This window comes from Podarcis raffonei, chromosome 2 (assembly GCF_027172205.1).
Source record: "Podarcis raffonei isolate rPodRaf1 chromosome 2, rPodRaf1.pri, whole genome shotgun sequence".
NCBI lineage: Eukaryota > Metazoa > Chordata > Lepidosauria > Squamata > Lacertidae > Podarcis > Podarcis raffonei.
Genome location: NC_070603.1, coordinates 120,716,869 through 120,743,041, shown reverse-complemented (window position 1 = coordinate 120,743,041; position 26,173 = coordinate 120,716,869). Strand labels below are relative to the sequence as shown.

The 26,173-nt window shown below is 50.1% G+C and overlaps 2 protein-coding genes across 2 annotated transcripts in view; both read left to right on the top strand.

The window, feature by feature from the left end:
* LOC128408827 (uncharacterized) overlaps positions 1-26,173 on the top strand; it is a 282,229-nt gene that overhangs the window by 14,321 nt on the left and 241,735 nt on the right. The window lies entirely within an intron of this gene.
* On the top strand, positions 1,233-25,952 carry LOC128409628 (uncharacterized). Its single transcript, XM_053380193.1, has 7 exons — positions 1,233-1,377; positions 3,054-4,051; positions 5,438-5,564; positions 8,072-9,170; positions 19,169-19,958; positions 21,660-21,795; positions 23,446-25,952. Exons 2-7 carry the CDS (start codon positions 3,260-3,262, stop codon positions 24,507-24,509), a joined length of 4,008 nt encoding a protein of 1,335 aa, XP_053236168.1. The 5' UTR covers positions 1,233-1,377; positions 3,054-3,259; the 3' UTR covers positions 24,510-25,952.

Below are 26,173 nucleotides of genomic sequence, written 5' to 3'. Positions count from 1 at the left end.
ATCCTGATCAAATTTGCAGATGACACCAAACTGGGAGGGGTGGCTAACACCCCAGAGGACAGGATCACACTTCAAAACGACCTTGACAGATTAGAGAACTGGGCCAAAACAAACAAGATGAATTTTAACAGGGAGAAATGTAAAGTATTGCACTTGGGCAAAAAAAATGAGAGGCACAAATACAAGATGGGTGACACCTGGCTTGAGAGCACTACATGTGAAAAGGATCTAGGAGTCTTGGTTGACCACAAACTTGACATGAGCCAACAGTGTGACGCGACAGCTAAAAAAGCCAATGCAATCCTGGGCTGCATCAATAGGAGTATAGCATCTAGATCAAGGGAAGTAATAGTGCCACTGTATTCTGCTCTGGTCAGACCTCACCTGGAGTACTGTGTCCAGTTCTGGGCACCACAGTTCAAGAAGGACACTGACAAACTGGAACGTGTCCAGAGGAGGGCAACCAAAATGGTCAAAGGCCTGGAAACGATGCCTTATGAGGAACGGCTAAGGGAGCTGGGCATGTTTAGCCTGGAGAAGAGGAGGTTAAGGGGTGATATGATAGCCATGTTCAAATATATAAAAGGATGTCACATAGAGGAGGGAGAAAGGTTGTTTTCTGCTGCTCCAGAGAAGCGGACACGGAGCAATGGATCCAAACTGCAGGAAAGAAGATTCCACCTAAACATTAGGAAGAACTTCCTGACAGTAAGAGCTGTTTGACAGTGGAATTTGCTGCCAAGGAGTGTGGTGGAGTCTCCTTCTTTGGAGGTCTTTAAGCAGAGGCTTGACAACCATATGCCAGGAGTGCTCTGATGGTGTTTCCTGCTTGGCAGGGGGTTGGACTCGATGGCCCTTGTGGTCTCTTCCAACTCTATGATTCTATGATTCTATGATTCTGAGTTCCCCAGATTATGAGTCTACCGCTCTTAACCACTACACCACACTGGCTCTCTTGCAGTTTTAGAGTACGACCCTCACCGTGCGGACTGCAGCCTCGCTGCACTCTCCTGACCCTGCGGATTGCAGCCTGACAGCCCAATCCCAGCCCCTCTCCAAAAGGGGTTACAGTTGCCTTGAACCGAGAGCAGCTCTTCCTTCCAGGCAAACGGGGCGAAGGCTGCAGCCTTGCAGAGCAAGCAAGCAAGCAAGCAGCTGTCGAGCTTTCTTCTCTTTGCACGGAAGGGTTAAGCAGACCGAGGCTGCCTTTCCCAGAGTGGACGGGGAAGGCCATCGGGAGCCTTGGGGGAGGCCATCATTTCCTCTTCCTCGCCTTTTGTGGCGGAGCAACTGCAGCAGGAGGAGGCGACGCGTCCCGGCAGCTTGGCCTCCCGCGCGCCCTTTTGCAACCAGGCGCCCCTGCGCTCGCGGGAGCAGGTAAAGCAGCTCCTTCCATTGCACCTTGCAGGAAAAGAAAAGGGGAAAAAGCAGGCTGGGTGCAGCCCCCAGTGCGCATGAGTGGCTGGGCTGGCGGGGACAGGAGAAGGGCAAAGGCTCGGTGGGGGGCGGCGGCTGCGGCTGAGCACCTAGCTTTGGAGAGTGGCAAGGGACCCTCAGGGGTCATCCAGCCCAACCCCCTTGCAATGCAGGAATCTCAGATCAAGCATCCATGGCAGGTGGCCAGCCAACCTCTGCTTGAAAACCTCCAAGGAAGGAGAGTTGTAGAGTTGCAAGGGACCCCCAGGTCATCTAGTCCAACCCACTGCAGTGTTGGAAAGCCTTGCCCAACTGTATAGGTGCTTATTCTTCCTGGGTATTTTGTGTGTGTGAGAAAAGCTAGCCATTCATTGTTTTCCTTTGCACCTCCCCGCCCCCCTGAAAAACTTACTGTGGGTGCCCATCGCCGCCCCCCAGCCCAGCCCAGCAACCTGATCTTTGGGTGAAATGTAGCTCAGTTGGCAAAAGCACAAGACTCTTAGTCTCAGGGTTGGGGATTCGAGCCCCACTATTCTCAGGTATCTATGAAAACATAGATTGAGAGTGAAGGAATAAAAGGAAATGGGGGAGAAAGTGGGGGGAATAGATAAAAGAGCGTGGGGGGCAATTAAAAGAAAGAGAAGGAGTTAAGAAACTTAAGAACTTCCAATTCTTTGTCTGTCAGCTATATAGAAACATTATTCGATTTGTCCACTCCAAAAATAACATCCAGCACAGCTACAGTGGTACCTCAGGTTACAGACGCTTCAGGTTACAGACTCCGCTAACCCAGAAATAGTACCTCGGGTTAAGAACTTTGCTTCAGGATGAGAACAGAAATCTTGCTCCAGCAGCGCGGCAGCAGCAGGAGGCCCCATTAGTTAAGGGGTGCTTCAGGTTAAGAACAGTTTCAGGTTAAGAACAGACCTCCAGAACGAATTAAGTACTTAACCCGAGGTACCACTGTACTTTCTATAAATCGGTATACCTGAAGGAGCGTCTCCACCCCCATTATTCTGCCCGGACACTGAGGTCCAGCTCCGAGGGCCTTCTGGCGGTTCCCTTGCTGCGAGAAGCCAAGTTACAGGGAACCAGGCAGAGGGCCTTCTTGGTAGTGGCACCCGCCCTGTGGAACGCCCTCCCACCAGATATCAAAGAGAAAAACAACTACCAGACTTTTAAAAGACATCTAAAGGCAGCCCTAGTTAGGGAAACTTTTAATGTTTAATAGATTATTGTATTTTAATATTCTGTTGGAAGCTGCCCAGAGTGGCTGGGGAAACCCAGCCAGATGGGCGGGGTATAAATAATAAATTATTATTATTATCATCATTATACCTTCATACTTCGAACCCAAATGTCATTATTTCATCATCTTTTTCACCCAAAAAGTTTTACGAGAGGCTTCCAATCTTTAGTAAACGTTAACCACGACTTTTCTCTGATCAAATGTGTCAATTTCGCCACCTTGAATAATTTTAGTAACCGTTCCTCAGTTGTTGGTACTGACGAGTCTTTCCGTCTTTGTGCATGTAAAAGTCTCGCCGCCATAAGTATAACTTGGCTGCTGTAATCATGTATCTTTCCAATTCTTTCTCATCTCTCTGCATCTTTTTTTCCTTTTCCTCATCTCCCAGGAAAAGCTCCCTCAACTCCAGCGGAGAAACAGCCGTGTTGCCTAAACATGCCCTAAGCCTCTTGTTGGAGGAGCCAGAGAATGGGCGGATAATTCAAGCTGTATCCCTCTGTCCTGTATACTTTTGTGTATTTGCGTTCTGGCATCCCTGATCAAATCCAAGACTGCGAGAGTGTGACCAGGGCGGCCGCTGTTCCAGAATTCATCATGAGACACAAAATGGTCCCGGAGAAAGGACAAACTCAGAACACAGACTTCCGGGACCGGGTCCCCATGGAGCAGTCAGTGTCCGGAAGCGTGAACCAGCCGGAGGAAAAGCTGCGCCGAACTGGCCCCGAGCCTGGCAAGGCGTCGGAGGGAGCCACACGAGTGTCTCCTGAACTCGAGGCCGGGAATGACCGAGGACCCACGAAGAAGGAAGTCCCAGAGAAGATGACGAACGAGCCGGGAGAGAGGCGGTTGAAATACCTGGACCCTCGGGCCGCCTCCAAGTCCCGCAACGCGGGGTGGGCAGACCCCGAGCGACTGGAATCTGAGCCATGGGAGAACTCCAAGTCTTGCTTGGCCTCCTTGGAAGGAGCAGCTGAGGCCTACCGGAAGTTCAGAGGCCTGCCGGATCTCAGGAGGGAAAGCCAAGGGGATTGCAGGACCCCCAAGATGGAGGATGAGAGGAAGGCGAGGGAGGATCTCCTCAGAGAAGATTTGGCCGCTATGGACGTGCAGAGGACTCTGTTCCGGGAGTTCCGCTACCAGGAGGCCGAAGGTCCCCGCGAGGCCTGTAGTCGCCTCTGGTACCTGTGCCACCGGTGGCTGAAGCCAGAGAGGCACTCCAAGGAGCAGATCCTGGAGCTGGTGATCCTGGAGCAGTTCCTAGCCATCCTTCCCTCAGAGCTGCAGAGCTGGGTCAAGGCCAGTTGCCCCCAGACGTGTGACCAGGCGGTGGCCCTGGCAGAGGACTTTGTGCCCAGGCAGCAAGAAAATAGGCGTCTGGAGCGGGAGGTGAGAGCGCTTACTTGAAGCGGTCCCAGGGGGCCACTTCCATTTCGTTTTTTGTGTGGAACGGAAGTCAAGTGGCCGATCTGCATAACAGCCGGTCATTGTGCACATTTACCAGACCTCTTGGAGAAGGTGCACAAAACCCAAAGAGGCCATTGGGCACGTCTCTTGGCCAGCGTACATAATCTCCAACAAGCCTCGGAGAACGTGCACACGTCAGCTTGATTTTGTACATTCTCCAGTCATTGTGCATAATCTCCAACACGGCTTGAGAATGTGCATTAATTCACAACTGTGTTTTGTACGTTCTTTGGCTGATCTGTCTTGGTATCAGGCAGGTTCCCTTCCTTGCGCTCTTTTCAACACCTGCTCAACACATTTTTGTTATCCAAACCTGCCCAAATTTATAGAATAGTTGATGAGAGTTTTGATCTGTTATTTTGACTTTCTGAAAGCCTTAAATTATTGCTATTATTCCTTATTCCTCTTTTTCAGTGTATTTCATTGACTTTTTAAAATAACATGAAATAACAACACACCCCCAACCAACATTGCCCCCTTTGTATTCCCCACCCACCAAATACAGATCCCTTATTGTCCCAAAATTGTCCCAAAGTGTCAAGTTCGAGTCTGGATGGTACCACTGGGAGTGATAGACCATTGCATATTTAATATGGGTGCCATGTCACTCTGAAGCTATCCTCTTCTCCTTTTCCGGCTCATCCCTTGACTTCCGTAGTTAAATTTTCAGAGAGCGCTAATGTCCATCCTTTTTTGTTTCTACTATGGTCATTCTAGATGCAGGGACTTCCAGTTTTGAGCAATAAGTTGTCTAGCAGCTAAAAAAAGGAAGGTGATTAGCTCTTTCCATCTCAAATTAACGTTACCTTCATCAGAAATGGTTAGCAAAACCAAGGTTTGGGGTGTGGTTAATTCTTCTTATGGATAGTTTTATTCTTTTTATCTTTTCCATAAACTGCTTTGAGGTTTGTTTTTACTGTCAAGCAACGTATAATTTTTGTGAACTAAACATAAGCCCCTCATATATAGATCATGGGTAGGCAAACTAAGGCCCGGGGGCCGGATCCGGCCCAATCGCCTTCTAAATCCGGCCTGTGGACGGTCTGGGAATCAGCGTGTTTTTACATGAGTAGAATGTGTCCTTTTATTTAAAATGCATCTCTGGGTTATTTGTGGGGCATAGGAATTCGTTCATATATTTTTTTCAAAATATAGTCCGGCCCCCCACAAGGTCTGAGGGACAGTGGACTGCCCCTCTGCTGAAAAAGTATGCTGACCCCTGATATAGATGGAGCTGGTAGATAGAGATATTCATATATGCATACATTTTTCAATTTTGATTCCACCCCCTACCCTGCTGTGTTTCAGAGGCCGGCGTTAATCCAGGAGGTAGCTTTGAACTTCCACACGGCTGAGCCGTCCCCAGCTATCCCCAGGGAGAAAGCACTTCGCTCCGAGGTCAAGCAAGAAGGAAACGGTGACACTGATTCGGAGGGTAAGGGCTCTCTGTGGTTTTTCTTCTTCATTGTCCCTTCCTTCCTTCCTTCCTTCCTTCCTTCCTTCCTCTTTCTTTCTTTCTTTCTTTCCTTCTTTCCTTCTTTCCTTCTTTCCTTCTTTCCTTCTTTCCTTCTTTCTTTCAGTTGGCTTTTTCTCCCTGGCACCATCTCCCATGCCTGATATTTTTGAGATTATGTGGTTTTTCAGATTAAAATTTTAAACATTTTTTTAACTCATATATCATTTCCCAAAATTCTTTTACTAACATTTCCACCATGTAAGTTAAAAGGTGCCTGTCAGAGGCTCAGGAGCAGAAGAGCAGGGGAGAGAGCAAATAAAGAGCGGAGGAGAGGAATCAGAGGGGAGCGTAGGGGAATATGACAGTGGACCGAGAGATTCCATGAGCTTCTCCAGCGAATCTGAAGATTCCCAGGAGGGGGCGCCTATGGTAAGGGCGAGGCGAATCCCAGAGGGGACGATCCATAAACAAGGAACCAGAGGGGAGTCCCAAAGGAGTAGCGGAGGAGTAGGGCCAGTTCCCTCACCAGAGCACAGTGGGGGGGAAGAGTCACGTGAGTCAGGACCAGCTTCTCCTCCATCGGGGAGTGGGGAGACGGAGGGAAGGCCAGGTCCAGCTAGCCTCCCCGAAAGGGGGAGCAGTGACACAAGTGTAACGGTCAGAAGGAAAGTGGGAGGCTGCGCGCGCGCGCCAAGTTCAAATGTGGAGGAGCGCGGGACAGCAGAAAACCCGGATTGGGAGCCAGGTCCTAAAGCCCGAAAGAGGGGGGGGGGAGGAGTTGGGAGAATCAGCGTCAGAGGAATCTCGGAGGGCTGAGACTCCGACTAGCAGAAGGACCCAGAGAAAGAAGGAACAGAGGAAGAGGTGGAGTAAGGCTAGAATCTTAAGCTGGTGTCAGGGGGGAGGAGATTCAGATGGGACTTCTACGGTCTGACGGATAGATGTAGCGTTGCGCGCTGCGCGTCTGGAAATGAGACTGAACTTCAATAAAGACTCTTAAACTTGAGCAAGAAGCAGCGTTGGTCTTGTGTGAGCTGGGACCTTGGGCAGCGCTGACAGGTGCCTTATTTTTCCATTTCCAACATACGTTTGACCCCATTTTATACATGTTTGCTAATTTACTGGGAGTTAAATACCAACGGAACATCATTTTCATATAATTTTATTTCAACATGTAATATGCTGTGAATTTTAAATCCCGATTCCATAACTTCTTCCATGCTGTAAATTGTATATCATACCCAAGATCTCAGTGTATCATTACCGATTTAACCTGTTAGTAATGCTATTATTCCAGAGAGTATACTAGTATTAACAAGTCTTTATAAATGCCTTCCAAGTGTCATTATATTTATCCACACTCAGCCTGCGTCTAAAAGCAGTTCGTTCATATGTTGGCAGAGTTGCCAAAGCATTATCTTTCTGGTGAATCAGTGTCAATCTTCCGGCAGAAGTAAGGGCACAAAGAATCTGCGTTGTCCAGCTGTCAAACCCCAAATAATGGGTACAGTCAAATCTCGGTTCTTGAATGGCTCCATTCGACTCCCTAATGCCCAAAACCCAGAAGTGAGTGTTCCAGTTTTCGAATGTTCTTCGGAAGCTGAATTTCCAACACGGCTTCCTCTTGAGTGCAGGAAGCTCTTGCAACCAATCGAAAGCTACGCCTCAGTTGTCGAATGTTTCGGAAGCCGAACAGGCAAGAGCAAGCCGAATGTTTGACAACCGAGGTTTGACTGTACGTGGTTTAGGATCATTTGTCTCCCACGGTAGTTTGACATCTTTCCGCAGGGCCTGCAAGATGGAGCTGATCCGCCTGACCTTTGGTCTGACCCTTATGGTTTTGATCTATGGGCTACTATTAAAATGAGGCTGCATTTTAAATTGTATTTTCACCCGTATTTTAATAAATTGGTTTTGTTTTTTTGTTTCCCCCCCATTATGTTTTTATTGTAATTTTACTGGTGTTAGCTGCTCTGAGCCTAGCTCTGGCCGGGGAGAGCGGGGTATAAATTAAATTTTATTACTACTACTACTACGATTATTATTATTATTATTACCACCACCATATTGGCCCAGATATAAGCCGCACTTTCCCCCCAAAATCTGACCATGAAAAGTTAAAGTGTGGCTTAAATTCCCTACCTTACAGAATTTGCCTTTTTTGGAATATTGCTGCTGAAACACACATATGGCAAAACGGAATGGGTGTGAATGCCAGCAGAATTTTAAGGGAGTAGCTTATATTCAGGAATTGCCTTTTTTCCCTCTGCCCCCCCCTTGAATTTTAAAGGTGTGGCTTATATTCGGGTACGGTTTATATTCTGGCCAATATGGTAGTTACACATCCTAGTATTTTTCTCCCAAAATTTGTAAGCGTTGCACATTGTGTAAACATACGTTTCATATGATGAGATGGACCATTGGCCTGGTCAGGCCTCCTTGATGTTCTTGCGTAGCTTCTCATCTTCTCTCGTCTGTCCCTGCAGGTGACGACGGTTGGGTGATTGAGGCAGCGCAAGACAATTCCCCTCTGCAGGATCCGGAGCCGGCAAAGATCTGCGGGTCCTCGTGGGACAGGGTCCCTTGGTCCCAAGGGGATGGAGAAGCTTCCATGAGTCACGGCGACGACGGCCCGCAAAGGAGCAAGGAGAAACGCCAAGAGCAGAGGGCGTCCAAGAGCGCCCCTTGTGTCGGGGACGGAGGAGGCCAGAGCCAAGCGGTCGTCGTCAAGAGGCGGCGGCGCAGTCGAGGGAAGAAGACGTGTGGCGTGTGTGGGAAGACCTTCAGCCGGAGCACCGTGCTGGCGGCGCACCAGCGGACGCACACGGGCGAGAAGCCCTTCATGTGCCAGAGCTGTGGGAAGTGCTTCAGCTTCAAGTCGACGCTGGTGGCGCACGAGAGGACCCACACGGGCGAGAGGCCCTACACCTGCGACCAGTGCGGGAAGAGCTTCACCGTCAGCTCGGTGCTGACGCGCCACTACCGCGTCCACATCGAGAAGGAGCTGTTCGGCTGCTCCGAGTGCGGCAAGAGCTTCGCCCAGAAGTCGCAGCTCCACAACCACCAGAAGGTGCACGTGCGGGAGAAGCCCTTCAAGTGCGCTCAGTGCGGCGAGGGCTTCAGCCGCGGCTCCAGCCTCAAGAAGCACGAGGGCTCGCACACGGGCGAGAAGCCCTTCAAGTGCCCCGACTGCGACAAGTCCTTCAACACGTCCTCGCAGCTGGTCAAGCACCACCGCGTCCACACCGGGGAGAGGCCCTACACCTGCGCTGAGTGCGGGAAGAGCTTCAGCCAGTGGCAGATCCTCATGGTCCACCAGAGGACCCACACGGGCGAGAAGCCCTTCAAGTGCGCCACGTGCGGCAAGTGCTTTTCCGACCGTGCCGTCCACATCCGGCACCAGAAGGTCCACACGGGCGAGAGGCCCCACCAGTGCCCCACCTGCGGCAAACGGTTCACCCACCGCACCGTCCTGGTCAAGCACCAGAAGATCCACATGCGGGAAGCCTTGAACATGTTGCGGCTGCAGGAGGAGGAGGAGCAGAAGCAGCGGTCGGAGCCGCCGCCGCCGCCCGAGGGAGCCTTGTAAAAGCTCAGGAGCATCGCCAAATGCCTTGGGAGAGACGCCATGCAGACGACCACTTATTCCAGGGGGGTTGGGAGCTGTGGGGTCCTCTCAGGTGTCGCCGGGCTCGCTTCAGCCCTGGGCAACGCAGCCAAGGACCTGGGTGATGGTTCCCCATCCCTGTGCTACGAGTAACCCGGATGGTGCCTTCCAGATTTTGTTGGACTCCATCTCCCATCAGTGCTGGTCAGAGAAGGCAGGAGATGTAGTCAAGTCACATCTTAGAGGGCCATACTTTCCCCCCTTTTTTCTTTTTTGATGGGCATTGCCATTCATTTATTTATTTTTTATGCATTTTCCAATACCCAATTTATACATCGCATTTTTTTCCATCATACAGTATTTACAGACTTCCCAACCCAGCACTCTGGGGCATTCTAGAAACACAGTGGTACCTTGGTTGTCGAACTTAATTGAGTCCGTTCGATTCCCAAAATGGTTCGGAAACCAAGGCGTGGCTTCCGATTGGCTGAAGGAGCTTCCTGGTACTCAATCGGAAGCCGCGTCAGATGTTCAGCTTCTGAAAAACGTTCGCAAACCGGAACACTCACTTCCGGGTTTGCGGTGTTCGGGAGCCAGAACGTTCAAGTCGCGAGGCATTCACAAACCAAGGTTCACAAACCTTGTTTTGCTCCATATCGGGTACTTCACCCACCCAAATTTCCCCCCTCTTTGTTATAGTTGCTCATAAAAGTTACCCCAGCTTGAAAGTTAATTTTGGTATCATCTTCTCCAAAGCTTTCCCACTCGTCCCTTATCCAATTGTCATCCTGTTTCCTTATTTCGGCCGTCATATTAGCCAGTCCTGCAAATTCTATCCGCTTCTGCAGCCGTTGTTCTTGGGATTCCTCTCTCCAGTTTTTAGCATAGACTGTTCTAGCTGGTTTCCTCTAGCTGTATTCAAAGTGGTTCCTTCCAGATATTGCTGTACTCCATCGCCCATCCTTCTCAGCCGGAACGGTCAGGGATGATGGGAGATGTGGCCAAGCCACATCCAGAGAGCCACAGCTTTCCCCCATTCCTGATATAAACAAGCAAACCATGGTTTCCCCAAGCAGAGATCTTTTGCTTTTGTTCCAGAACCGAAGTGGATGCTTCTCATCTCCAGAACTTAAAAGGGGATGCTTGTGAGCCTAAAGCTCACGGAAACTCACCTCTCCGCCCCCCAATGGGTCGGGTAACCATGCATTTCCCATTAAATCTGACGGCCCACAACTCCCCCCATTTCTGGTTCAAACCACGGTTCCTCCACACCTGCAGTTTAGAATGCTGCAGCTTTGCCATCCAAGATTAATCCCACGGTAGTCCATAGCTGCATGCACACATATCGTCTTCCGCAACATGCCGTCTTCCAGATGTTCTGTCCTCCCAGTGCTCATCAGCATGGCCGGCGTTCAGCGATGAGGGGAGTAAAGGCTAGTATGGCCCCATGGCAAACCCCTCTATGAGGCTTCGGTGGCAGGTTCCCATGCCCCCGCCTCTGAGTAGGGGAAGAACACACATTCACCCCACTCCCACCTGGCTGGACACCACAGACTGGCCCCCCAAGCTTCAGTGGGGTAAAATTAAGAATGGGGAACACCTGGCTCTTAGGGTGCTATCGGTCTCCAGTGCCCATCAATGCTGACCATTTGCAACTGTGGCCGCTCAGGCTGGTAGGACCTCAACTGCCATGTTGGCTGACCCTGCCAAAGTGAATTATTATTACAGTGGTACCTCGGTTTTCAAACGTAATCCATTCCGGAAATCCGTTCAAGTTCTGAAACATTCAAAAAGCGGAAGCCTCAAAAACCGAGGCGTTTATCTTTCAGGTTTTCGGCGTTCGAGTTCCGAAACGTTCAACTACGGAGGCGTTCTAAAACCGAGGTACCACTCTCTTCCTCTTCTTTCTATTATGATGAAGATCTAATGTATTCTTATCCTGCTTTCCCCCCAAACTTGGTGGCTTGCAGCATTTAAAACAGGCATAATTAACTTCAAATAAAAAAAAGCAGGTTAAAAGCTGAAGTTAAAATACATCAAATCATGTTTAAAAGCAGTGCTAAAAGTACAGTTTGCCCTGACAGCAGCCTGGGGTCAGCTTCATCTGTGTCTACAGTCTGAATAAGAAGGTCTAATCCTGCCTCCTTCCTGCAACCCTGGCTTCTTGCCCACTAGATGTTTTGGATCGCAATGGCCTCGTTGGCTGGGAGTTGTAGTCCAACAGCACCTGGTGGGTGAGAGGCTGAGGGCAGCTGCTGTGAACCAGGGTGGAATCCAGCACCCTCGTTCTAGCAGCACAAGGATTTACATTTGCACAATGGAACTTCCTGGATGCCAAGATCCAAGTTAGGGACAAGTACTCTTTTGTGAGAGAACCTTTAAAGTATACCCTTCCAACGGAGTTCCAAAACATCCCCTTTGTAAAGTTTCTTTTCAAAGTTTCCCTCTTTCTCCAGCATAGGAAAAGGTACACATTGGGTAAGTTAAAAATTGGTTTAGTTACCAATTCTCCAAAGGTCAGATTCATGTAGTTGAGCTGGCGGCAGAGTCGTTGGCATCTGTCTGGTATAGGAACTTGAGAGTGGCTTGTGAAAGCCATGCGGTTGAGCTGCAAGAACCAGCTCTAGCCTTTTCACATGCTGAGCTTCTCAGGTAGGTGAACAATAGTCTTGATTCCCTATATCCTCCCCAGGTCAGCTAAGCCTGGCAGGACAGCTTACTCTATGGTCTTAACCCCTTCATGCACTAATTAGACTTAGGCATGTTGGTTATATGTGGCTGGTTATCCAACATTTTCTGTCCCGCAAGCTTCCTAAATCTGCTTTTGAGGGTTGCCCAGGGGGAGGGAACTCCAGAACAGATTTAAGGGGTGCATGGAAAGAGGAGGAGGGCAGGAGTTTTGTTGCTCCAGCAGAAATCCTTATGCTAACGGAACCAATGACTTATTGCTACGTTGTACTAAGGGAGGGTTGTTGCACTCTTCTCATCGTTCAAGAATTCCATTTTGCCAGTCGGAATGATTCCCCGCCTCTCCTCCTGCCACATGCTGCTCTGACACAAACACACCCCGTCAATTTTGGGGTGTGTGGAGGGAGGGGAACTCCTGTTGCGCAAGCAGAAGTCCTTGCACCGAGCTTCCACTGTGGGGACTTGTGAGGTGAACCCCACTCCATACCTCCTCAAACGATCCTGAGCCATTCTGTAATAACACAGAAGCCCGAATGCCAAAAACTGGAAATAACAAAACCTCTCTGAACGTTGCATCAAGACAGACTTGCTGCGGATGGTGAACAGGCCGAAAGAGGCCCAACAAGCCATCTCCAAAATGGCGGACCCCACACAGGAGTCCCTTGGGGAAAAAGATTAAATCCCACCAAAGGAATTTTCTGGATTCGAACTCCCAGCAGGCAGTTCCAAAACAGGATAATCTGGAGTCCACCATCCATCATCTGAAGGGCCACCCAAAATTGTTTGTGTGTACCTCCTTGCTGTAAAAGCTCTTGGCTTGGCGATCGAAAACTTCCGCATTTATGGGATGCCAGTGAACCCGCCTCTCTCAGAATCCTCGTCTTTGAAGCTATGCACTCGGCTGAACGGATGACGCATCTAGATAGACAGTTGAAGCAGCAAGGAGTCTGTTGGAGTTCTCTGCATGTGCATTGACTAGTAGTGGGTAGATTATTATTTTCTTGTGGTGGGATGGGGGAGGAAACAATTCTTCATTGAATTGTTCTTTGGGGGCGCAGTCCTCTCAATTTCTGACTCCGGAGACTTGACGACATCCTGTCCTCGTTATAACAGTAAGAGGGTATTGTATACGATAGAAACTGATTAAAGAAAAATGTAAGAAGTGCCTAATAACAGGACCTGTCTCTGTGAGGTTTTCCTTTGGCTCCTCTTCGTTTAAGGCTGGGACTGAGGTGCTGAAGTTCTTCTCTGGTGCCTGATTTCTACCTGCTGAAGTGGTCGAGTTCTCTCTTGGGTCCGGCACTCTGGGCAGAGACCTCTTGCAGTCTTGAGGGTGCTCTGGAGTGTCTGGAGGTGGTTGGAGGATGGATGGTGGCTAACAGATTGAGGTTAATTCCTGACAAGACACAAGCACTGTTTTGGGCGGACAGAGGGCAGGCTGGTGTGGAGGACTTCCTGGTCCAGAATGGGGCAACTGTGCCCCTGAAGGACCAGGTGCGCAGCCTGGGAGTCATTTTGGACTCACAGCTGTCCATGGAGGCACAGGTCAATTCTGTGTCCAGGGCAGCTGTTTATCAGCTCCATCTGGTATGCAGGATGAGACCCTACCTGCCCATAGACTGTCTTGCCAGAGTGGTGCGTGCTCTGGTAATCTCCCAGTTGGACTACTGCAATGTGTTCTACGTGGGGCTACCTTTGAAGGTGACCCGGAAACTGCAACTAATCCAGAGTGCGGCAGCTAGACTGGTGACTGGGAGCAGCCGCCGAGACCATATGACACCGGTCCTGAAAGGCCTGCATTGGCTCCCAGTATGTTTCCAAAGTGTTGGTGTTGACCTTTAAAGCCCTAAATGGCCTCGGCCCAGTATACCTGAAGTCTGAAGGAGCGTCTCCACTTCCATCGTTCTGTCTGGACGCTGATTTCCAGCTCCGAGGGCCTTCTGGCGGTTCCCTCCCTGCTAGAAGTGAGGTTACAGGGAACCAGGCAGAGGGCCTTCTTGATAGTGGTGCCCGCCCTGTGGAACACCCTCCCTTCAGATGTCAAGGAAATAAACAACTATCTGACTTTTAGAAGACATCTGAAGGCAGCCCTGTTTAGGGAAGTTTTTAATGTTTGATCTTTTATTGTGTTTTTAATATCCTGTTGGAAGCTGCCAAGGCTGGGGAGGTTCGGCCATATGGGTGGGGTGTAAGTAATAAATTATTATAGGATTATTATTACGCTCTGCAAAGTGTCCGGTGACACTTGAAAGGCTAATGCTAACCCATTTATTGCAGCATCGGCTAACAGAGACTAGTGTCTGCTTTATCCCATAAAGGAAGCGAGAGATCCTAGTGGGCTCAGCATATAAGTTCGAGAGACACAGATGATGGGTGGAAGATTGTGCATGTAGAATCATAGAATCATAGAGTTGGAAGAGACCACAAGGGCCATCGAGTCCAACCCCCTGCCAAGCAGGAAACACCATCAGAGCACTCCTGACATATGGTTGTCACGCCTCTGCTTAAAGACCTCCAAAGAAGGAGACTCCACCACACTCCTTGGCAGCAAATTCCACTGTCAAACAGCTCTTACTGTCAGGAAGTTCTTCCTAATGTTTAGGTGGAATCTTCTTTCTTGTCGTTTGGATCCATTGCTCCGTGTCCGCTTCTCTGGAGCAGCAGAAAACAACCTTTCTCCCTCCTCTATGTGACATCCTTTTATATATTTGAACATGGCTATCATATCACCCCTTAACCTCCTTTTCTCCAGGCTAAACATGCCCAGCTCCCTTAGCCGTTCCTCATAAGGCATCGTTTCCAGGCCTTTGACCATTTTGGTTGCCCTCCTCTGGACACGTTCCAGTTTGTCAGTGTCCTTCTTGAACTGTGGTGCCCAGAACTGGACACAGTACTCCAGGTGAGGTCTGACCAGAGCAGAATACAGTGGCACTATTACTTCCCTTGATCTAGATGCTATACTCCTATTGATGCAGCCCAGAATTGCATTGGCTTTTTTAGCTGCCGCGTCACACTGTTGGCTCATGTCAAGTTTGTGGTCAACCAAGACTCCTAGATCCTTTTCACATGTAGTGCTCTCAAGCCAGGTGTCCCCCATCTTGTATTTGTGCCTCTCATTTTTTTTGCCCAAGTGCAATACTTTACATTTCTCCCTGTTAAAGTTCATCTTGTTTGTTATGGCCCAGTTCTCTAATCTGTCAAGGTCGTTTTGAAGTGTGATCCTGTCCTCTGGGGTGTTAGCCACCCCTCCCAGTTTGGTGTCATCTGCAAATTTGATCAGGATGCCCTTGAGTCCTTGAGTGTGAGAGGAAATGACAGGAGATGGGGTAGCCATCTTCAAATATCTCAAGGGCTGTCACATGGAAGAGGGAACAAGCTTGTTTTCTCCTGCTCTGGAGGGTAGGACTCGAACCCATGGCTTCAAGCTACAAGGAAGAAGATAAACATCAGGAAGAACTTTCTGACAGTAAGAGATGTTCGGCAGTGGAACAGTCTCCCTCGGGAGGTTGTGGGCTTCCTTGGAGGCTTTTACGCAGTGGCTGGGTGGCCATCCGTCATGGATGCTTTAACCGAGATTCCTGCATTGTGGGGGGGGTTGGGCTAGATGACCCTCGGGTCCCTTCTAGCTCTTAAGATTCTACGAAAGAGGCAGTGAATAGTGAAGAGAGTGGTGTTTCATTCAATCAATAATTTTATTTGTATGCCGCCTCTCTAAAGTTAAAACTATGCTCAAGGCAGCTTAAAGGTAAAGGGACCCCTGACCATTAAGTCCAGTCGTGGCCGATTCTGGGGTTGTGGCGCTCATCTCGCTGTATAGCTTCTGGGTCATGTGGCCAGCATGACTAAGCCACTTCTGGCAAACCAGAGCAGCGCACAGAAACGCCATTTACCTTCCTGCCGGAGCGGCACCTATTTATCTACTTGCACTTTGACGTGCTTTCGAACTGCTAGGTTGGCAGGAGCAGGGACCGAGCAATGGGAGCTCACCCCGTCACGGGGATTCGAACCGCCGACATTCTGATCGGCAAGTCCTAGGCTCTGTAGTTTAACCCACAGTGCCACGGCAGCTTAAAGGTAAAGGTAAAGGTACCCCTGCCCGTACGGGCCAGTCTTGCCAGACTCTAGGGTTGTGCGCTCATCTCACTCTAGAGGCCGGGAGCCAGCGCTGTCCGCAGACACTTCCGGGTCACGTGGCCAGCGTGACAAGCTGCATCTGGCGAGCCAGCGCAGCACACGGAACGCCGTTTACCTTCCCGTTGGGTGCTTTCGAACTGCTAGGTTGGCAGGCGCTGGGACCGAACGATGGGAGCGCACCCGGCCGCGGGGATTCGAACCTCCGACCATGCGATCGGCAAGTCCTAGGCACTGAGGTTTTACCCACAGCGCCACCCGCGTCCCATTCACGGCAGCTTACAACATATTAAAAACCCCACATAACTACAGATGGACAGGGTATTAATAAATTAATAATTATTATTATTTGGGTGTGTGTGTTATTATTATTATTATTATTATTATTTATTATTATCACCCCCACAAAAGTTTTGGGTTCTCCGTTCGTCGCAGCTTTCGATACAGCAGAGGAAGACGTGTCTCTTTGTTTCCAAGTTCCAGCTCAAGTGAGACGCAAACACACCGGGGGATTAACAAATTAATAGTAATGAATAAAACACCTTGAGGATGAAGGGGAAAGAAAGCAGGGAGAGAGATGTAGGTTAGACAAGGGGTGGGGAGGGGAAACAACTCGCTCTCGCTACTCCTGCTTTATCCTGCTCTCCCTCCCCATAGGACACAAGAGCCCCGCCGGGGCGAGAAAGTTGGCAACGCGCTCTTGCTGCGCTTCCGTCCATTTTTTGCCGCTGTGCGCATTGCAAGCGCCGAGCCCTGCCTTTCCACGCCGAGTCACCCCCTCCCGGGAAAAAGACCCTCTGCATTTCCCATCCTTGCACCCCACCCTCTCCAGTGCACGCACAGAGCTGCACCTGTCAAATTTCTGCCTCTCCAACCCCACCCCACAAAAAAAAACCCCAAGCCAGTTGCTGTGCGCTCCCAGGCGCCCTGCCAGGGAAACCAAAGACCAGCAGCAGCTGGAGACAGATGGCACTGTCTCGCCTTTGTTCATTTCTTCCTTTATTTATTTATTTGCTGCGTGTGTGTCTTTTTTAAGGTCCAGGGAAGGGTTAAACGGGCGAGCGAGGTGGTTCTTCCCAGACTGGAGCCGGAGGAGCCATCGCTGGGAACTGGAGAGGGAGGTTTGCGCGCGCGCGCTCTTCCTCCCTCTTTTGTGGGCGAGAGTTGCAGAGAGACCGGCCCTTTTCCCCCGCTGCTGCTGCTCCTGCTTCTCTGCTTGGCTCCGGGGAACCGGCGGTGGTAAGGGGGCGAGGCGCCCGTGCACCCGCCTGGTGGGGCTGCAAGGAGCTGGTGGCGTGCGCCCCCCACCCCGCGCAAGACTTGCATGCGTGCGCGTGTGAATGCGCCCGAGAGGGGTTTTTTTTCTTGGCAGATGCAGCTTGCCGGTGCCGCAGGTCTCGTTGAGACCGATTTGCAGGAGAATCCGGGGCTCAGCACCTCCGGTTGAAAGGAGGATCTCAAAGGGGTGTCAGTGCTCTGGATGGGTCAGTAACGTTTAGGGGAAGGATAGTGGGTTGGAGAGGTCCTGGGGAGTCCAGATTCAAGCCTCCGTTTCTCTAGGTAGCGCTGGGAATGCATCCTGTCTGTAATCCTGGAGAGCTGCTGCCAACCTGTGCTCAGCATCACTGGGCTCCCGGTCTGACTTGATAAGAAGGCAGCTCCCTGAATTCCTGCTTCAAGCAGAGAACCACTGAACTACCCTGTCTGTCTGCTACCTGCTTTTTAGGATGCCTGCTTTTAATTTTACGGGAAGGGTCGAGTTGGAATGGGACCCCGGGGTCATCTAGTCCAACCCACTGCAATGCAGCAGGCTTTGGAATAGCAAACAGCAGGAGGGGAGAAAATGAGTTGTGGGGAGGGGGGCTTCCCTTTAAGACACTATAATTATGGAGTTGTGGCGCTGGAAGGGACCCGAGGGTCATCTAGTCCAACCCCTTGCAATGCAGGAATCTCCTGTCTGAAAGCCCAGAGAGCTGCTGCCAGTCCGTGTACGCAGCGCTGAGCTACATAGACTAATAGTATGACTTGGTATAGCACAGCTTCTATCCTATGTGCCTACACTGCTTTTAGTTTCTTGTGGGGTATAAACAGTCTTCTTCTTTGGCGATCACTCGTAGCTGAGTAAGATTCTCTTCCATAAACACGGTTTTAACATTGAGTCCATAAGTGACTGTGGAGGCCAATTCTGGATCCACACGTCCTTCCACAGTGGGGACATTGGTTTCCGGGTGGGAGTTGATCACGGTGAGGATTTGCCAAGCGTGCCTTCCTCTTATCACGTTTCTCCCTTTCGTCCTGAGTTTGAGCGACTTCAAAGCCCATGACATTTTTGGTAAAGGCTGTTCTCCAACTGGAGCGCTCGCAGGCCAGTGCTTCCCATTTGTCAGTGTTTATACTACATTTTTAAAGATTTGCCTTGAGACAGTCTTTCAACCTCTTTTGTTGACCACCGGCATTACGCTTTCATTTTTAAGTTCGGAATAGAGTAGTTGCTTTGGAAGACGATCATCAGGCATCTGCACAACATGACCAGTGCAACGAAGTTGATGTTGAAGAATCACTGCTTCGACACTGGGGATATTTGCTTCTTCCAGTACACTGATATTAGTTCGCTTGTCTTCCCAAGTGATGTGTAAAAAATTTTGGAGACACCATTGATGGAATCTTTCGAGGCTATATTCTTCTAGGATTCCATTAATATATTGTTGTAGCTGTGTCAGCTGGGAAAGTACACTAAATTGTTTGTTTGTTTAAAGCATTTCCCCCTGCTCTGCATCCAAAAGTTTTCCAGAGCAGTTTGTGGATCAAATTAACAAACCAGCTGAACAGTCCCCTCCATCCTGCTAACAATCTAAAAGACACGACACAAAAGGAAAAAGGGATGGGGAGGGAAGATGAGTTGTTGTTTTAAGCAACCAAGATGGCAAAGTTCAAAACTTCATCTCTATACTCTTACATCCTTGTCTTTTTGAATCTCTGTCTCTTTCTCAGGGGAAGCCCTCCTCGCCAGTTCTTCTTATGAAACGCTGCATTTTGTCGAGAGATCCCTGTTCTCCATCGCCACAAAGAAATGCCCCAGGGGAGATTATAGTCCTTTTGGGGTGACCTTTCCCGTTAAATAGCCATTTACCCCCAATACAGCCATGCTGAGCTGAAGATCCAAAATGGCGGCCGAGAAGGGAAGAACTCCAAGTGTTGATCTCTGCTTCCGATCTCTGCTCCAACGGGAGATCCAGGCCAAGGAGCACCGGGAAGAGAGCAACCGAACAGACCATGATCCCAAAGCGGCAGTAGAGAGATCAGGAAGATCCTCTCACGAAGCCAAGGCTGGGAACAACCAGGATTTCCTGAAAAGGGAGGCCCCGGAACTGGTCATGGGCGAGTCAGGCGGGAAGCCATGCAAACATCCAGAAGACGTGAAAGGAACACGTTTCCCTTGCTTGGGATGGGGAAACCCTTCCTTGCTGGGATCTCTGCCTCGGGATGATCCCAAAACTTTCCTGGCCACCTTTGAGGGAGTGGCGAGCACTTGTCGGAGGTCTGGCAGGCTGTCGGGCCTTGGCAGAGAAGCTCCAAGGGACGCCACAAAGATTGCCGCCGTCAAGATGGAGGATTGTTGGGAAGCGACGGAGGATCTCCTGGGAGACGATTCGGTCGCCATGGATATGCAGCGGACGCTTTTCCGGGAGTTCCGCTACCAGGAGGCCAAAGGTCCCCGCGAGGCCTGTAGTCGCCTCTGGTACCTGTGCCACCGGTGGCTGAAGCCAGAGAAGCACTCCAAGGAGCAGATCTTGGAGCTGGTGATCCTGGAGCAGTTCCTGGCCATCTTGCCCTCGGAGCTTCAGGGCTGGGTCAAAGATGGCTGCCCTCAGACTTGTGACCAGGCGGTGGCCCTGGCCGAAGGCTTTTTACTGAGACGGCGGGAGGCGGCCGAAACGGAACGGGAGGTGAGAACGTTTAGGGTTGCTATTCAAGGATGAGTTGTGAAGACCTCATACGTTGGCCCTTGGGTTTGTTGACCACAACGAGAGCCCTGAAGTTGGGCCAGGCCGAAAGGCCCCCATCTGCACTCCACATTTGAAGCCATATTGTTCCACAGTCATGACTTCCCCCAAAGGATCCTGGGAGCTCTTGAAGTTGCCGAGCGTTTGTAGGTATCCCTTGTTACCCTCACAGAGCTACAGTTCCCGGATTGGTTGAGCAATTATTATTATTATTATTATTATTATTATTATTATTATTATTATTAATTGAATTTATATACTACCCTATACCCTGAGGTCTCAGGGCGGCTCACAGAAAAGATCACAACATATATAATCAGAATAAAATCAAGAACCCAATAACAATCCGCACCCCCAAAAGAGCAACATTTTAAAGGGTATAGGATGTCAATCAGGTCAACCAAAGGCCTGGTTAAAAAGGACCATTTTTGCGTGGCACCTAAATTTGTGTAATGAAGGCACCAGGCGAACTTCCCTGGGGAGAGCATTCCACAGACGGGGAGCCACTGCAGAGAAGGCCCTGTTCTCGTGTTGCCCCCCTCCGTACCTCTTGAGGAGGAGGCACACGAAGAAGGGCCCCAGAAGATGTCCAGGTAGGTTCATATGGAAAGAGGTATTGCGGTCCTGAGCGATTTTAAGGCTTTATTGGTCAAAACCAGCACTTGGACTTGGGCCTGGAAAATAATTGGTAGTCATCACTTCCCCCAAAGGATCCTGGGAGCTCCTGAGGATGCTGAGTGTGTAGGTGACCCCTGTCATGTAGTGTCATATAGCAGTTTTTAAGCTTCTCTTTTAGCATGTCCCACGGCGCTGCCTGGACTGCGAGTGGCGCTACCAAAACTCGGGCCGTCTCAAACACCTCGGGCCCACAGAGGCTGAGGAATAGGCCCCGCTTACGCTCCTCTGACCCTTCCATCAGTTTGTTGGCTTGGAGGAAGCAGGCAAACCAAGCGAGGTATGAGTCCCGTGATTCAGAGGCTGGGGCAAATGGCGGTAGAGGCACGAGTGAAGCCATGGTTCCGATGCCGACGTGGAGGGCGATGGATGGAACACAGTGCTCTAGCCAGAATGGTCAGCTCTGAATTGGGTTCTGTTCAGTGATTTCGCTCAGTGAGTGTCCGAATCTAGCTGTGCTCTGATGTTCATCCTATCCCACCTTTGTTGCCAGTATTAAGTAGTGGGTGGACATATCAGGCGAAACAGAGATGTCTCCAAGTAGTTCTTTGTAAGTAAGCTGGAACTGAACTGAACAGCTCAGCCGACCTGCTTTTATAGGCAGCCGGCTGTCCACATTGTAACAACAACAGCCTAGGGTTTCCCGCCTAAATTAACTGACGTGGACCTGAGTGAAAAATATACGCACTATCCCTGGTTGCCAGGGATTCTTTTGGGGGAAGCTGTGTTTTATTGAAAGCAGGCTGATGATACTTCAAACTTATAGTCCTACTGGGACTCACCCAGCACACTTCATGGCTGGGCGGGGATTTGAACCCTGGTCTCCCAGATCCTAGTTCACCACCCCTGACCACTACAGTCACTGGGAAGCTTCCTTGGGGAGAGGATTGGCGAGATAATGGAGACCACCACTTTCTCCCTCTCCAAATCCCTTTGTCCTCAAGAAGATCCTTTCTGCTCTCGTTTCAGGGTTCAGCGCTGATCCAGGAGGTGGGTTTGAACTTCCCTGCGGCTGAGCCGCCTCTGCCCGTCCTTGAGGAGACGCCACTCTGCTCCACGGTCAAGCAGGAGGGCTGTGCCGATACCAGCTCCCCTAGACTGGGAGGTGGGTTTCTCTTTATGGTCCCATCTTCCTTAGGTGGCTTTTGTCTCCTGTGACTTCTTCTACCCAGCGTTTGGGATTCACAGTACACGGGAACCTGAGGCTCTGGGCCAAATATGGCCCTCTAAGCCTGGCATAGGCAAACTCTGGCCCTCCAGATGTTTGGGACTACAATTCCCATCATCCCTGACCACTGCTCCTGTTAGCTAGGGATGATGGGAATTGTAGTCTCAAACATTTGGAGGGCTGGTTTGCCTAAGCCATAGGAGGGTGGCGCCACCTGCTGTTGGGCTCCCTGCATTTTGCACTATCAGCTGCAATGGGCAGCAGTTGCCATTGGATTTTCTAGTGGTTATTATGGTCCCCATATGTTAGTTGTTTTATGTTTTATGTTTATATGTTTAAGAGGGTGTCTTATATGTTTAAGGGGATGTCTTAGTTTAGATGTTGAAGAGGGTTGTTGTTGTTGTTAACTGAATTAATACTCCACCCTTCCTCTACAAAGGGATCAGTGCAGCGAACACATAAAGCCATACCTCGGGTTACAGGTTACAGTTACGGGTTACAGTCATACCTCGGGTTACCTTCAGGTTGTGTTTTTTCAGGTTACGGACGCGCCGAAACCCAGAAGTACCGGAATGGGTTACTTCCGGGTTTCAGCATTCGCGCATGCGCAGAAGCGCTAAATCGCAACCCAAACGCGGGCAGACTCACCACTGCGGGTTGCGAACGCTGCGGGTTGCGAACGTGCATCCCGCACGGATCACGTTCGCAACCCGGGCGTCCACTGTAATACGATTTAGAAACACAAGCATAGTGAAGAAATATTTTTAAAAAGATCGAACCGTTCCAGAAACAACAATTAAAAACATTGAAAAGCAGTTGCAGTTCAAAATGTTCTAAAGTCAGTTACAATTAAAAACCTCCTCCAGTGATCTTGAGGTTGCCGGGAAGAGTACCGCCCAATGCCTGGGAAAAGAGAAGTGTATTCAAATTCCTCCTGAAAGTTAATATTGAAGGAGACAGGCTCACCTCACTAGTGAAGGCGTTCCACATCTGGGGAATTTAATCTATTCATTTGTATTTAATTGTTCTGTTCTGCTCTGAAATGTGGATTTTTAAAAGAATTGTGGGGTGGCTTTTTTTTTTTGTATCTATGATGTAAACCGCTTAGAGATTTCTTTGAAATATGGCGTGGCATATAAATCACTTAAATGCAGTGTTTTTTTTCCAAAAAAGAAATGTCTAGGGGTACAGTGGTACCTCTGGTTGCGAACGGGATCCGTTCCGGAGGCCCGTTCGCAACCTGAAAAGAACGCAACCCACGTCTGCACACGTGTGGGTCGCGATTTGCCGCTTCTGTGCATGCGTTTGACGTCATTTTGTACGTCTGCGCATGCGCAAGTGGCCAAACCCAGAAGTAACCCTTTCCGGTACTTCTGGGTCGCCGCGGAACGCAACCTGAAAACGCACGACCTGAAGCTAACGTAACATGAGGTGTGACTGTACTCTCATTTTCCTACTCATATTAAAATGCTGCCCCTCAATGGGGCCAAACTTAGATTCACAATATGTTTTGGGGTATGCATACCCCAGCGTCCCCCCAGAGAAAAAGCACTGCTTAAATGAATAAATTCTCTGTATTCCTGGCAGGCGATGGGTGGATCACCAAGGGCAAAGAGGAGAAACCCCACCTCAAAAATACCGAGCTGGTCAAACTCTGTGGGGCCTCGTGGGGAGGTCTCTCCTGGCCCCAAGAAGGGGGAGAAGTCTCTGCGAGCCACGAGGGATCAGAAAAAAGGCGGGAAAAGTCCCTGGCGCCCAGAGGGGACGTGTTCTCCCCCTGTTTAGGAGAGAGCGGGGAACGGGGCCAAGCGGTCGTCGTCAAGAGGAGGCGCAGGAGTCGGGGGGAGAAGGTGTGCGGCATGTGCGGGAGAAGCTTCAGCCGCACCACGGTGCTCGTCGCGCACCAGAGGACTCACACGGGCGAGAAGCCGTTCATGTGCCAGGACTGCGGGAAGTGCTTCAGCTTGAAGTCCACCCTGGTGGCGCACGAGAGGACGCACACGGGCGAGAGGCCTTACAGCTGCTCGCAGTGCGGGAAGCGCTTCACCGTCAGCTCGGACCTCACGCGCCACTACCGCATCCACGTGGGGGAGAAGCCCTTCAGCTGCCCCGAGTGCGGCAAGAGCTTCAGCCGCAAAACCCAGCTCCTCAACCACCAGAAGGTCCACACGCGGGAGAAGGCCTACAAGTGCTCGCGGTGCGGCGAGGCCTTCAGCCGCAGCTCCAGCCTCATGATCCACGAGGGCTCGCACACGGGCGAGAAGCCCTTCAAGTGCCCCGACTGCGACAAGTCCTTCAACACGTCCTCGCAGCTGGTCAAGCACCACCGCGTCCACACCGGGGAGAGGCCCTACACCTGCTCCGAGTGCGGGAAGAGCTTCAGCCAGCGGCAGATCCTCATGGTCCACCAGAGGATCCACACGGGCGAAAAGCCCTTCAAGTGCACCACCTGCGGCAAGTGCTTCTGCGACCGGGCCGTCCTCATCCGCCACCAGAAGGTCCACACGGGCGAGAGGCCCCACCAGTGCGCCACCTGTGGCAAGAGCTTCTCTCACCGCGCTGTACTCGTCCGGCACCAGAAGATCCACACGAGAGAAGCTCTGAACGTGCTTGGACGCCGGGAGGAGCCTCCGCCCAGCAAAGCCCTGTAAAAAGCCCGGACTCCACCCCATGTTGCCTTGAATCTCAAGGTGGCTACGGTTGCCCCCCTAGCAATGTGGTTTGCCGGCAGTCTGCAGTGGCGTTTTCCTCCTGACTTTGGTTGCATGGCGGCAAGGTTACCGGTATTTATTAGTTGAACTGCAGTGGTGCTGGAAAATGGTAAACCGTGGCTGGATGCTACAGGGGACCGGTTTTCTACAAAAACAAACAAACCAGAAATCATTTTCGGGGGAAGGGAAATAATTTGCCTGCTTTCATCTAGGACAGAGGTTTCAACCTGTGGGTCCCCAGATGTTGTTGGACTACAACTCCCATCATCCCTTAGCTCTGGCCTTGCTAGCTAGGGGTGATGGTGTCGGAATCTCCGTTTGACCGAGCTGATAAAGCTCATCCTCTGATGATAATTAACGACCTGAGCCTTTGATGAGGCCTCAGGCACATTCAGCAGAGAATCCAAAACAGCACGCGGAAGTGATGAGATATATGGCTACATGCTATGCTTTATTTCTTACTACGCAGACAGCAAAGAAATATACATCCTCTCTCTGTGAAAGCAGAGAGCAACTGAACAACAAAGGAACAGGATACCACCAACGTCACATCCGTCTCTCGTGAATCTTCCAACAGCCTGGAAGATCTCTGGAATGTAAACAGAGTCCTGTGACTCCAAGCAGCTGCACAGTGGCAAAACAGAAACTAACAGATGGGAGTTGTAGTTCAACATCTGGGGACCCACAGGTTGAGAAAGGTTGATCTAGGAGAAGATAATCTGCAGTTACTTCTCGACTCCCACAACTGCTGGTGAAGTTGCTAGGAGAAACCCAGCTGATTTAAGGCCCCTCCAAACATTGGGTTGTAGTCGGCCAACTCCTACTCTTGAGTAGACCCACTGAAATTAATTAACTAGGTTAATTAACTCCAGTGGCTCGGCTCTGAGTAGGGCTCAAAGCCCATGCTTGTCCTACTGAGGTTAATGGACACAGCTATCTTAGGTTTGCTCATTTCTATGCGCCTAGAACATGGTTGAATACAACCCTGGTGTTTCGTTGTGGGAGTGTACTGTAAAATATTCTTATCACTGTGCATCAGCAGGAAATTACAGGATACGCATTGATGGGAAATGAAGCAGTGGTTCTCAGTGATCTTTGCAGACGCAATAAATATTGAAAGCGGTATTTTGTGGGGCTTCCCTGATAGCACAAGGTTCACAAATTATCATGAATGTGCAAGACGGGTTCTCCGTGTTCATCTTATTAAGCTATGCGTTACAGTGAATTGAAGGATATACACATAACCATGTGCAGCACATTTTGTTACGGTGGGCACCCAAAGACTTATTTTAAGGTGAACGTTTATTGAATACAGACTCATACTCAGTCATAAAGGACATTGTTTTTATTTATCAAACAAACGAAAGAAACTAAACCTTTTTTTTTTAATTAACAACTAAACTTTACTTTAAAAATAAGACAAAAACACCAAATTTTTGCTTTAGCGATAACCAGGTGCGTACAAAGATACAGTCAGTTTTCATGATCTTTACCTTTAACCAGATAACGCGCTAACCCAAACCAAAATGGATTAAAGCGTCTTCATCTTCCTGCCCCAAAGAAGAAGAAGTTGCTCACCAGATGTGAGCAAAACGGGGTGAGTG

Coding starts and splice junctions, on each gene's coding strand:
- LOC128409628 (XM_053380193.1), top strand. CDS start 3,260: ATGAGACACAAAATGGTCCCGGAGAAAGGACAAACTCAGAACACAGAC. Junction 4,052..5,437: donor ATAGGCGTCTGGAGCGGGAG/GTGAGAGCGCTT, acceptor GCTGTGTTTCAG/AGGCCGGCGTTAATCCAGGA. Junction 19,959..21,659: donor CGGCCGAAACGGAACGGGAG/GTGAGAACGTTT, acceptor CTCTCGTTTCAG/GGTTCAGCGCTGATCCAGGA.